We start from the raw sequence: 12,915 nt of genomic DNA on the forward strand, positions 1-12,915 counted from the left end.
GTTTATTCCCACAAGCTCTTGCTATATAGGCATGTACCTTTTGCATAGTATCTGCAAACACTCTGAGTGCCTATATTTACTGCTTTTGTCTTTCCGAAGATCTGTCACCTGACCTGTGTTCACTTTCATCTAGGTGTATTTCTTCCCTTTTTTTTGTTTTTGTTCCTGCTCTAGCTTTCTCCTCCTCCCTTTCCCTTTCCACTACGTTATGTACCCATGTTTCGTTCTTTTCTGACTTGCTCTGTATGACGTTTTCCACTTTTATTTCCTCCTTTTCTGGTTTCTTACCCCCCTGTTTTCCACTCTCTGTATACTGGCAACCTCTTTAGAAACTTTCTTACGCTTTCTAGGTTTTTACTTTTCAGTATCTCTCTTATGCCCGACCAGCTTTCCATCTCACTGGGGCAAATCCAGAATCTTAAAAAGAGAAACTTTGGTTTTCTTTTTAGGTCATCCTGCCTCGGTGGGATATGGCTGGTTTGTTGGTGACGTGTACTTAGCAGTGGTGACGTGTACTTAGCTCCGTGAAGACCTGTTTGTGCGCTCTCTACAGATTGAACAAGATGCCCTCCATCGAGCAACTTTACCAACAGCTTAAGGAAGAATTGAGGATGGCAAAGATGGAGATTCGGCGACTGACCGAGGAAAACAAGAAGATTCGTAGTAGTCCTCATGTTTTGAGTCCTCAGGTCAAGAAGGGAAACTGGTCAGTGGCTCGACAGCATGGAACGAAGTTGACGATCAAGAAGACGAATGGAAAGGTAGAAACGATGAAGAAGAAAGAGACTGCCGTGGAAACTGTTGTGGAAACATCTAATACATTCTCAGTGCTACCCGACGAATGTGAGTCGACTACTGGGAACGTCACGACGAACGACACCAAGGAAGGTAAGAATATTGTTGTTGTTGGGGATAGCCAAGTTAGGTATATGGATAGGGCGTTCTGCTTGAAGGACAGGAGTAGGAGACAGAGGGTTTGCTTTCCTGGGGCTGGGATGGAGGATATTGTTAGCCATCTGGATGACATCATGAGAGGTAATGGGAGCAATCCTATTATTTGTCTCAGTGCTGGAGGCAATGATGTTGGCAGACGTAGGAGTGAAGACCTGATTAGCAGGTATAGGTCAGCAATAGAAATAATTAGGAGGAAGGGTGGGGACCCTGTCATATGTGGTATTTTGCCAAGGAGAGGAGTTGGAAATGAATGGTTGTCCAGGGCAATTGGTGTCAATTGCTGACTGGACAAATACTGTAAGGAAAATGCAGTAACATTCATTGACAACTGGGACCTCTTCTATTGCAGAAATGACATGTATGCCAGGGATGGGGTTCACTTATCTAGGTCTGGGGTGGGGGCACTGGCAACTGCAGTGGAGGGAGCTGTTAGGATTTTAAACTAGGAATAGTTAGTGGTATGGGTTTTGGCAGGAAAACAGTGAAGTCCCAGTGTAGTAATATTATGAGTTCTAGGGGAACTAGTAATAAGCAGAACGAGGTAGATATTGAAAAGCCAGTGACACTGGGTGATAAGGACAGTAATAGGTTTAGTAGAAAAACAGAAATGAGCAGGAAGGGTAAAGAGAAAGGAGAGTCTTTCAATGTTTATTATGCTAATAGCCGTAGTGCTAGGAATAAGATGGACAAGTTGAGATTAGTTGCTAGTGCAGGTAACATTGATGTATTTGCCTTAACCCTTTGACTGTCGCAACCCCCAATCCTGAGGTGTCTCCTGGTGTCGCAAAAATTTAAAAAAAAAATAAAAAAAAAAAAAATTTCCTATGAAATGATAGAGAATCTTTTACCGATTGTAATGACACCAAAACAACGAAATTTGATGGAAAACTGACGGAATTACGCTCTCGCGAAGTTAGCGACCTTGGCAATATTTACAAATCGGCGATTTCGACCTCTTTGAGCCCTATTTTCGGCTAATTCCATTATTCCAGTCAACCAAACTCATAGCTATTTCTTCAGAACTCCATTTTTTCCATCAATTGAGTACAAGAAACTGCCCATTTACCGATTTTAACTACCCAATAACATGGTCAGAAATTTGCAATTTGGCCAATTTCACGAAAATTAAAAAATATGACAATTTCAAAATAAAGACCAGAATGAACAATGCAGACATTCCTGGCTCTAAAATAACATTTTCTTTGTTCATCAGTCATGTCTCCAGGCCCCTGTGATATTACTCTTGCTTTTTATTTTGAAATTTTATTCAAACAAAAAATAGAAGATTTACTGTTATGCAGACTACTGCAATACTGTAATAATTGTAAAAATTACATCAACCCATTCATGACTGCATATTAGAATGGCTATTTGGACATTTATTGGACAATGACATCATTTGTTTACTTTTGAACATCGGCAAAAATCAAACATTTCCCGTACTCTGTGCTCCATTTCCAGGTTCTTTTTATAGTAAAATTAATCAAAATCACCTCTATTTCTATAATATAGTTTCCATTCTATCAAATGAGACCAAGAAAACGAGATTACATCCATAAATACTATACGAAAATAGACCACAAAATCGGCATTTTAATTAAAAAAAAACGGTCTGAGTTTTTTTTTCTCATTATGCAGTGTGCTCCAGGATTTTTTTTATATGGTGCACACTGACCACACAGACCCATTCTCTCACATGTGGGCCTACCAGCTTTCTCCTGCCTGATTTGAAGCCGCTAGAATTTATGAGTATATACGTATATGTCAAACACGGTACCTCGTAAACGTATATATACGGCCGCGACAGTCAAAGGGTTAACTGAGACGTGGTTTAATTAAAAAAGTCGGGACATGCCTGTGGAATGTCACATTCAGGGTTTTAAATTGTTCCAAATAGATAGAAGTATCGGGAAGGAGGGTGGGGTGGCATTGTATGTCCGAGATCGCTTGAACTGTTCCATAAAAACGGGTATTAAGTCTGAAGTAACACATACAGAGTCTGTTTGGATAGAATTTTCAGAGGGGCATGAAAAACTGATTTTAGGTGTGATATACCATCCCCCAAACTTAGATAGGGACCAAGGGAGACTACTATGGGAGGAAATTGTTAAGGCCACAAGGCATGATAATGTAGTAATTCTAGGAGACTTTAACTTTAGTCATATTGATTGGAATTTCTTGACTGGGAATTTAGAATCATACTACTTCTTAGTAGTAGCTCAGGATTGCTTTTTGAAGCAGTTTGTGACAGAACCTACAAGGGGAAATAACCTGCTTGACTTAGTTCTGGCAAACAATAAATCCCTTGTTAATAATTTAGAAATTTCAGAGGAACTGGGTGCTAGCGACCACAAATCAATTACATTTAGCATTGAATGGAAGTATGATAGTAGTGATAACTCAGTAACAGTCCCAGATTTTCGCTTAGCAGATTACGATGGGCTTAGAGAGCACTTATCATCTGTTGACTGGGGTAACGAAGAGAGCTATCAATATGACAGTTTTCTGAACACTATATATGCTGCTCAAAGAACGTTTATCCCGTATAAAGAAATTAGATCAAATAGAAATGACCCAAAATGGATGAATAATAGGCTGAAATATCTACTAGGGCATAAGAAAGGAATTTATAGGCATATCAAAAGAGGTGAGCTTCATCTTATGAATCAGTATATTGACATTAAGAGGGACTTTAAAAAGGGGATAAGAAAAGCTAAAAGGGACTATGAAATTAAAGTTGCTAGGGATTCTAAAACTAACCCAAAAAGTTTTTTCCAGGTCTATAGAACAAAAGTTAGAGATAAGATAGGTCCCCTTAAAAATAACTATGGGCATCTTACTGACAAAGAGAATGAAATGTGCTCGATTTTAAATAATTATTTTCTCTCAGTTTTTACACAGGAAGACACTAACAATATTCCAGTAATTAATTTTTATAGTGGGCTAGAAGAAGATAAATTATGTAACATCACAGTCACTAGTGAAATGGTTGTGAAGCAGATAGACAGATTGAAGCAAAATAAGTCGCCGGGTCCTGATGAGGTTTTTTCAAGGGTTCTTAAGGAATGCAAAATGGAACTCTGTGAACCATTAACTAATATTTTCAATTTATCTCTTCAAACAGGTGTAGTGTCTGATATGTGGATGATGGCTAATGTAATTCCTATTTTTAAAACGGGACAAGTCGTTACCGTCAAATTACCGCCCAATAAGCCTGACCTCAATTGTAGGCAAATTACTAGAGTCAATTATAGCTCAGATTATAAGAAGCCATCTCGATAAGCATAGCTTGATTAATGATACTCAGCATGGATTCACAAGAGGCCGGTCTTGTCTAACTAATTTATTAACTTTCTTCAGTAAAGCTTTTGAGGCTGTTGACTACGATAAAGAATTTGATATTATTTACTTTGATTTTAGTAAGGCTTTTGATAGAGTTCTGCACCATAGACTGTTAAAGAAAGTGGCAGCTCATGGCATTGGGGGAAAAGTGCTCTCGTGGATCGAGTCATGGCTCACAGACAGGAAGCAGAGAGTGTCCATAAATGGGGTTAAATCTGAGTGGGGATCTGTAACAAGTGGCGTTCCACAGGGATCAGTCTTGGGCCCGTTGTTGCTTATAATATATATCAATGATCTTGATGAGGGAATTACTAGTGATATGAGCAAATTCGCCGATGACACAAAGATAGGTAGGATAATTGATTCAAACGTAGATGTTATGGAACTTCAGGAGGATTTAAACAAACTCTATTCTTGGTCAGAAAAGTGGCAGATGCAGTTCAATGTAGATAAATGCAAGGTTCTGAAGCTTGGGAGTGTCCATAACCCTAGTACAGTGGTCCCTCAATAATCGTCCGGCCTGAAAGTCGTCCATTTCGGAAATAGTCGTGGTATTTCGTCTAATCATTGGCTCGCAAATGGTCCGTTAACTCGCTAATCGTCCTGGATGCATTGGCTTCCCTTCCCAGCCAGTGTGCCATTGTTTACCAGTGAGCGACGGTCCCCTCACTTGTTCATACGGAATATTTCATAATATTCCATTCATTTTAGTGCTTGCAAATGCTAAATAAGCTACCATGGCTCCAAGCCTTCGGTAAAGAAGGTGAGAAATACGATTGAATTTAAGAAAAACATCATTGAACAATATGAAAGAGGCTTACGTGTGGCCAAACTGGCCAGGATGTATAACAAACCCCATACAACCATATCTTCCATCATGGCAAAGAAAAAGGAAATCAAGGAAGCTGTTGTTGCTTGGAGAAAATTGTGGCCAGATTGTGTCCACAAGAGGGATTTTGAAGGGTTTGTGGCTGACCCTGATGAGCCTATGTCAGTTGTGAAATCTATTGTGGCATTGGGGAGTTCCATGGGGTTAGACGTGAGTTTGGAGGATGTGGAAGAGTTGGTGGAGAACCACAACGAAGAGCTAACCACTGAGGAGCTGCAAGAGCTGCAGCAGGAGCAGCAATAGATCGCAGCTCAAAATCTTGCTGCAGAGGAGGAGGAAGAGAGATGGAAGAAGGTGCCTTCTTTGGAAATTAAGGAGATTTTTGAAATGTGGGGTAGGATGGAAAGATTTATGGAGAAACATCACCCTGAGAAGGATGCTGCAAACCATATCAGCAACTTGTACAGTGACAGAGTCTTGGCCCATTTTAGGGAAGTTTTAAAGAGACGCCATAAACAGAGCTCTCTGAACATTTTTTTTTCAAGTTAGGACTCCAGTGACTCTCAAGCTGGTCCTAGTGGCATTAAGAAACAGAGAAGAGAAGTAACCCCAGAAAAGCACTTGGTACCTGAGATGTTGACGGAAGGGGATTCTCCTTCCAAACAGTAATTCAATCTCTCCTCTCCTCCAGTCTTCCATACACTAAGAAGAATTGCCAATAAAGGTAAGTGTTATGCTGTTAATGTTTCATTCATCATGTCCCATTGTATTGTTTATGTACTACATCTACATATTTCATGTAAAAACTTTTTTTGTTTTAATACTTCTGGGTGTCAGGAACGGATTAATTGTATTTACATTATTTCTTATGGGGAAAATTGATTCGAAAATCGTCTATTTCGATAATAGTCCCACTTCCAGAAACGGATTAAGGACGATAACTGAGGGACCACTGTACTTATAAGTTAAATGATGTAGAACTTAGCCATACAGATTGCATAAAGGACTTGGGGGTTATGGTGAGCAGCAACCTTAAACCAAGACAGCAATGCCTAAGCGTACATAATAAGACAAATAGATTACTGGGATTTATATCAAGAAGTGTAAGCAACATTAGTCCAGAGGTCATACTGCAGCTTTATACATCATTAGTAAGGCCTCACCTAGATTATGCAGCTCAATTCTGGTCTCCATATTACAGAATGGACATAAACTCGTTAGAAAACATTCAGCGTAGGATGACTAAATTAATACATAGCATTAGAAATCTTCCTTATGAAGAAAGATTGAAGACTCTTAAGTTACATTCACTTGTTAGACGAAGAATGAGGGGAAACCTGATCGAAGTGTATAAGTGGAAGATAGGTGTTAATAAAGGGGATATTAATAAGGTCTTGAGGATATCTCTCCAAGAGAGAACCCGCAGTAATGGATTTAAATTAGATAAGTTTAGATTTCTCCATTGGGAAGTGGAACAGAATTCTTCCTCCGTAAGCTATGCGTGTTGTAAGAGGCGACTAAAATGCCGGGAGCAAGGGGCTAGTAACCCCTTCTCCTGTATATATTACTAAATGTAAAAGGAGAAACTTTCATTTTTCCTTTTGGGCCACCCCACCTCGGTGGGATACGGCCGGTTTGTTGAAAGAAGAAGTAGTTTAGATTTAGAAAGGACATAGGAAAGTATTGGTTTGGAAATAGGGTAGTTGATGAGTGGAACAGTCTACCTAGTTGGGTTATTGAGGCTAGGACTTTGGGTAGTTTCAAATTTAGGTTGGATAAATACATGAGTGAGAGGGGTTGGATTTGAGTGGGACTTGCACATCAGAGCTTATTTCTTGGGTAGCATTGAAAATTGGGTTGGGCAAATGTTTTGTTAGTGGGATGAATTGTAAAGGACCTACCTAGTATGGGCCAACAGGCCTCCTGCAGTGTTCCTCCTTTCTTATGTTCTTATGTTCAAAAAAAAGTCTGCCACAATTACTAAAAGCTTGTCTGCCTTGAGTGAATCACCCTTGAAATTTTCAAAAGTGAACAGTAGAGATACAAAACAAAAAACTGAACAAATGTAAAATGTGATAATGCACAAGATCACTGTCACTGCTGGAGTCGATGCTCAGAACTAAGCAGCCCTGTTATTGGCTCAGGAGCCAACAGGTACCCCATCAAGGCTTCTGAACCTCAACAACATGGGGATGGAGTTGCTGGTTCAAACTGGTTGAACCAGAAGTGGAAATGCCACCATGGGCCAACGCAATCAAATTCTTCTATGCTTTTCTCATAAAGAGTGCTGAAAAAATTATCACATGACACGTCCAGCTTAAAAATTTAACCATACTATGGATTTTTGCAGAACACTGAAGTTACACTAACCTGTTGAATTTTGACCCTTACATTTTTGGGCATTATTTGGTGCGATAAAAACTGAAGCAACTTTTTAGATGCTTTAACCCGTAAACGGTCCAAACGTATATAGTATACGTTTTTTCAACATTTGAAAGTATGTAAAAAAAGTAGATCTTCTTTTTGTTTTTTTACATTTGAAAATGTGTAAAAAAACTTTGATCTACTTTTTTTTTTTGTTATACAGTGGACCATCGACCAACGATGGCATCGTCTAATTTTAAATCCGACTAGCGATACATTTTAACGCAAAAATTTTGCCTCGACTAGCGCTAAAAAACTCGACCAACACGATTCGTTCCGTTTGAGATGCGTCCACTTCTGGCCAGTGTTTACAAGCCAGCCAGCTACCGCGGTCCCATCCAAACATACAATCGGAACATTTCATATTATCACAGCCTTTTTAGTGATTGCACCTGCAAAATAAGTCACCATGGGCCCCAAGAAAGCTTCTAGTGCCAACCCTACAGCAAAAAGGGTGAGAATTACTATGGATATGAAATCAAATTCAAAATGGGAATTGACACAGTTACTTTTTGCTGATGATACTGTGCTTATGGGAGATTCTAAAGAAAAATTGCAAAGGTTAGTGGATGAGTTTGGGAATGTGTGTAAAGGTAGAAAGCTGAAAGTGAACATAGAAAAGAGTAAGGTGATGAGGGTGTCAAATGATTTAGATAAAGAAAAATTGGATATCAAATTGGGGAGGAGGAGTATGGAAGAAGTGAATGTTTTCAGATACTTGGGAGTTGACGTGTCGGCGGATGGATTTATGAAGGATGAGGTTAATCATAGAATTGATGAGGGAAAAAAGGTGAGTGGTGCGTTGAGGTATATGTGGAGTCAAAAAACGTTATCTATGGAGGCAAAGAAGGGAATGTATGAAAGTATAGTAGTACCAACACTTTTATATGGGTGTGAAGCTTGGGTGGTAAATGCAGCAGCGAAGAGACGGTTGGAGGCAGTGGAGATGTCCTGTTTGAGGGCAATGTGTGGTGTAAATATTATGCAGAAAATTCGGAGTGTGGAAATTAGGAGAAGGTGTGGAGTTAATAAAAGTATTAGTCAGAGGGCAGAAGAGGGGTTGTTGAGGTGGTTTGGTCATTTGGAGAGAATGGATCAAAGTAGAATATCATGGAAAGCATATAAATCTATAGGGGAAGGAAGGCGGGGTAGGGGTCGTCCTCGAAAGGGTTGGAGAGAGGGGGTAAAGGAGGTTTTGTGGGCGAGGGGCTTGGACTTCCAGCAAGCGTGCATGAGCGTGTTAGATAGGAGTGAATGGAGACGAATGGTACTTGGGACCTGACGATCTGTTGGAGTGTGAGCAGGGTAATATTTAGTGAAGGGATTCAGGGAAACCGGTTATTTTCATATAGTCGGACTTGAGTCTTGGAAATGGGAAGTACAATGCCTGCACTTTAAATGAGGGGTTTGGGATATTGGCAGTTTGGAGGGATATGTTGTGTATCTTTATATGTATATGCTTCTAGACTGTTGTATTCTGAGCACCTCTGCAAAAACAGTGATAATGTGCGAGTGTGGTGAAAGTGTAGAATGATGATGAAAGTATTTTCTTTTTGGGGATTTTCTTTCTTTTTTGGGTCACCCTGCCTCGGTGGGAGACGGCCGACTTGCTAAGTATGAAAGTGGAGTGCGTGTCTCCGAGCTGGCCAGGTTGTACACAAAACCCCAATCAACCATCGCTATTATTGTGGCCAAGAAAACGGCAATCAAGGAAGCTGTTTTTGCCAAAGGTGCAACTATGTTTTCGAAACTGAGATCGCAAGCGATAGAAGATGTTGAGAGACTGTTATTGGTGTGGATAAACGAAAAACAGATAGCAGGAGATGGCATCTCTCAAGCGATCATATGTGAAAAGGCTAGGAAGTTGCATGACGATTTAATTAGAAAAATGCCTGCAACTAGTGGTGATGTGAGTGAATTTAAGGCCAGCAAAGGTTGGTTTGAGAGATTTAAGAATCCTAGTGGCATACATAGTGTGATAAGGCATGGTGAGGCTGCCAGTTTGGACCAAAAAGCAGCTGAAAAATATGTGCAGGAATTCAAGGAGTACATAGACAGTGAAGAATTGAAACCTGAACAAGTGTTTAATTGTGACACTGACAATGTTGTGAAACACTTTAGGAATGTCATAAAGGAACGGGAGGTACAGGCCTCTATGGACAGATATGTTGTGCGACAGGTTCAGTGACTCTCAAGCTGGTCCTAGTGGCATTAAAAGAAGAAGGGAAGTAACCCTGAAAAAGGACTTGCCACCTCAAGTCCTAATGGAAGGGGATTCCCCTTCTAAACACTAACACCATCAACACTCTCCCCTCCTCCCATCCCATCAATCATCACCAGATCTTCAATAAAGGTAAGTGTCATGTAACTGTGCATGTCTTCTTCAGTTTGTGTGTATTAAAATTAATATTTCATGTGGTAAAATTTTTTTTTTCAATACTTTTGGGTGTCTTGCACGGATTAATTTGATTTCCATTATTTCTTATGGGGAAAATTAACTTGACTAATGATAATTCCGATTAACGATGAGCTCTCAGGAACGGATTAATATTGTTGGTCGAGGGTCCACTGTATTTGAAAATATGTAAAAAAAACGTAGATCTGCTTTTGTAGCACTACGCATGTGAACGTAGATCTGCTTGGACCGTTTATGGGTTAAAACATGCTCTTTCTTTTGAAAATAAGTTTTTTCTACTTTTTTAAAAAAAAATGTGAAAATTTACAAATTTAAAAGGAATGAAACATTCTCCCAAGCTGAGACTATATACTTGTAAACAAGGTTATGTCACAAAACAGTAAACGAAATTTCACAGGGTTATCTTTATTATTACATGAACCAGATAAGACTAAACTTTAACATTTTTTTGACGCATTGATATTTTTGCCCCCCTTTGAGGCTCAATCAGCATGTCAATTTAAAAAAAAATGTAAATCCATAATCCATATTAGTTCCATTGGATTAAGCATAAAAAGTTGTGTAAGACAACAAAGTTTCATTTATTTTGGTAGAAAGAATAAGAAATTATTTTGATTCAAAACTGCCGAAATTTCATAGGGTTATGGTACACGGCTGTGGAATGGTGTCAAACAAAGGGTTCTATCTTGGCAACAATTTCATTGACAGATCTAAAACTTTACCAAACTTAGTTTTAGACATGCAAGATTCAGCACACCAAGTTTTATCAAAATCCATGATGGTGAGGTGGGGCACTTTTCTAAAATCAGACCACTTGACACTGAATGACCTTAAGTGAAAATGTTAATTTTGTAATGACAATTTTACCATTTCTCTGAAACCGCAGTTAATTTATGTAATAGCCATTTATGTAACACAAAAAACAAAAGGCACAATACCTTGACTAGAACAATACACAATTAACCTGCACATACAAGAAAGCCCACGACAATGTTTTGGTTCATCTTGGACCTAAATGGTCCATGTGTAACTTTGTAAATGGTCCAAGACGGCTCAAAACATCATCGTTGGCTTCTCTCTTCTATGTGCAGGTTACTTGTGTATTTATGTGACAAATCCAATTTCAGTAAACAAAAGACATAACAATGTAATTTTTAACCCTTTCAGGGTTTCGGTCGTACTAGTACAGCTTACGCCCCAGGGTTTTTGACATACTAGTACCCCTAAATTCTAGCGCCCTCAAATCTAGTGAAAGCTGGTAGGCCTACATATGAAAGAATGGGCCTACGTGGTCAGTGTGCACAGTATAAAAAAAATCCTGCAGCACACAGTGCATAATGAGAAAAAAAAACTTTGACCGTGTTTTTGGATTAAAACAACGACTTTGCACTGCATTTTCGTATGGTATTTATTGTTGTATTCTAGTTTTCCTGGTCTCATTTTATAGAATGGAAGACATATTACAGAAATTGAGATGATTTTGACCGGTTTTACAATGAAATGTACCTTGAAATTGAGCTCAAAGTAGCAGAAATGTTCGATTTTTATCAAAGTTCAAAAGTAAACAAATCATGCTAAGCGTCCAATACACGTCAACTGGTGAGTCTAATATTCTTTCACAAGTGAACTGATATTATTTATACCATTTCTACACTAATGCAGTAGTCTGCATAACAGTAAATCTTCTATTTTTTGTAAGAATAAAAATTAAAAGTGGAAAGCCAAAGAAATATAAGAGGGGCCTGGGGATGTGACTAACAAACAGAGAACTTATTTTAATGCCAGGAATGTCTTTCTTGTTTATTCTGGACCCTATTCGGAAATTGGCATCTTTTGAAGTTTGTGTGAAATTGGCAAAATTGCTAAATTATGACCACTTTATTGGATAGTTGAAATCAGTAAATGGGCGGTTTCTTGTACTCATTCGATAGAAAAAATGGAGCTCTAGCAAAATAGTTATGATTTTTGTCGACTAGTGCACTGGAATTGGCCGAAAATAGAGCTCAAAGTGGGCAAAATCGCCGATGCGTAAACATCGTCGAGACCGCTAAATTCGTGAGAGCATAATTCCATAAGTTTTCCATCAAATTTCGTACTTTTGGTGTCATTATGATCGGGAAAAGATTCTCTATCTTTTCATAAGAAAAAATATTTTTTTTTTTTTTTGAAATTTGGGAGACCCTGAGAACAAGTCTCAGAGAGGGCCTGGTGACCCTGAAAGGGTTAAGCAAACAGTTTGGGATGTATGGTGCTTGAGAGTTGCAATGTTAAGCGTTTCAGCAGGAACAGCGGGAATCAGTTTCAGCCAGTGTGGTTAATTAACTGTTTGATAATCAAGACTTAACAGTATTAAGTCACAAAAGCTTAAAGAAGCATAAACAGGAAAAAATAGCACCTGACAATTTTAAAAGGAGTCCTATCTGACACATACCCTTCTCCTTCGAGGGGCTGAGTGGCAGCTGATGGCTGGGGTGCTGCTGAGCCTTGTGTCTGTGCCTTAATGGCTGCCAGAGGTTCCCGAACACTGATACTCGTGTAGCCTCTCGAGTCCTGAGAGTCACCACTGAAGTTCTGCTGTGATGCTATCTCTATGCCTGCCTGTATGGAAAAATTAAGCTATCATCATGTGAAATTATTTACAAAGAAATTAAGAACTTGTTTTCACAATACAGTGAAACCTCGGCATTCATATGCCCTAGTCTGTATGTAAAACTATAGTTCTTCTTTATAAAATGTATTTTTTGCTAATATTTTTGGGTGTCTGAAATGGATTAATTGGATTTACATTATTTCTTATGGGAAATATTAGCTAAATAATGTTTCTGATATATTATTGACACTGCTAAGTCTAAAAACAAAAACTGTGTATGCAGCACTTACCTCTTCAGTCTGCTTGCCAAAAAAAAAAAATATAAATATGTACATCAGTATGTAAATACTATACACTCAT

The 12,915-nt window shown here is 38.9% G+C and overlaps 1 protein-coding gene across 1 annotated transcript in view; it reads right to left on the reverse strand.

The window, feature by feature from the left end:
- The window catches only part of LOC128696475 (uncharacterized), a 144,178-nt gene that overhangs the window by 55,499 nt on the left and 75,764 nt on the right, over window positions 1-12,915 (reverse strand). Inside the window, exon 8 of the mRNA XM_070094746.1 lies at window positions 12,397-12,563. Coding sequence (XP_069950847.1) covers window positions 12,397-12,563 — 167 coding nt within the window. The remainder of the gene's footprint in view (window positions 1-12,396; window positions 12,564-12,915) is intronic.

Source organism: Cherax quadricarinatus, chromosome 47 (genome assembly GCF_038502225.1).
Source record: "Cherax quadricarinatus isolate ZL_2023a chromosome 47, ASM3850222v1, whole genome shotgun sequence".
NCBI lineage: Eukaryota > Metazoa > Arthropoda > Malacostraca > Decapoda > Parastacidae > Cherax > Cherax quadricarinatus.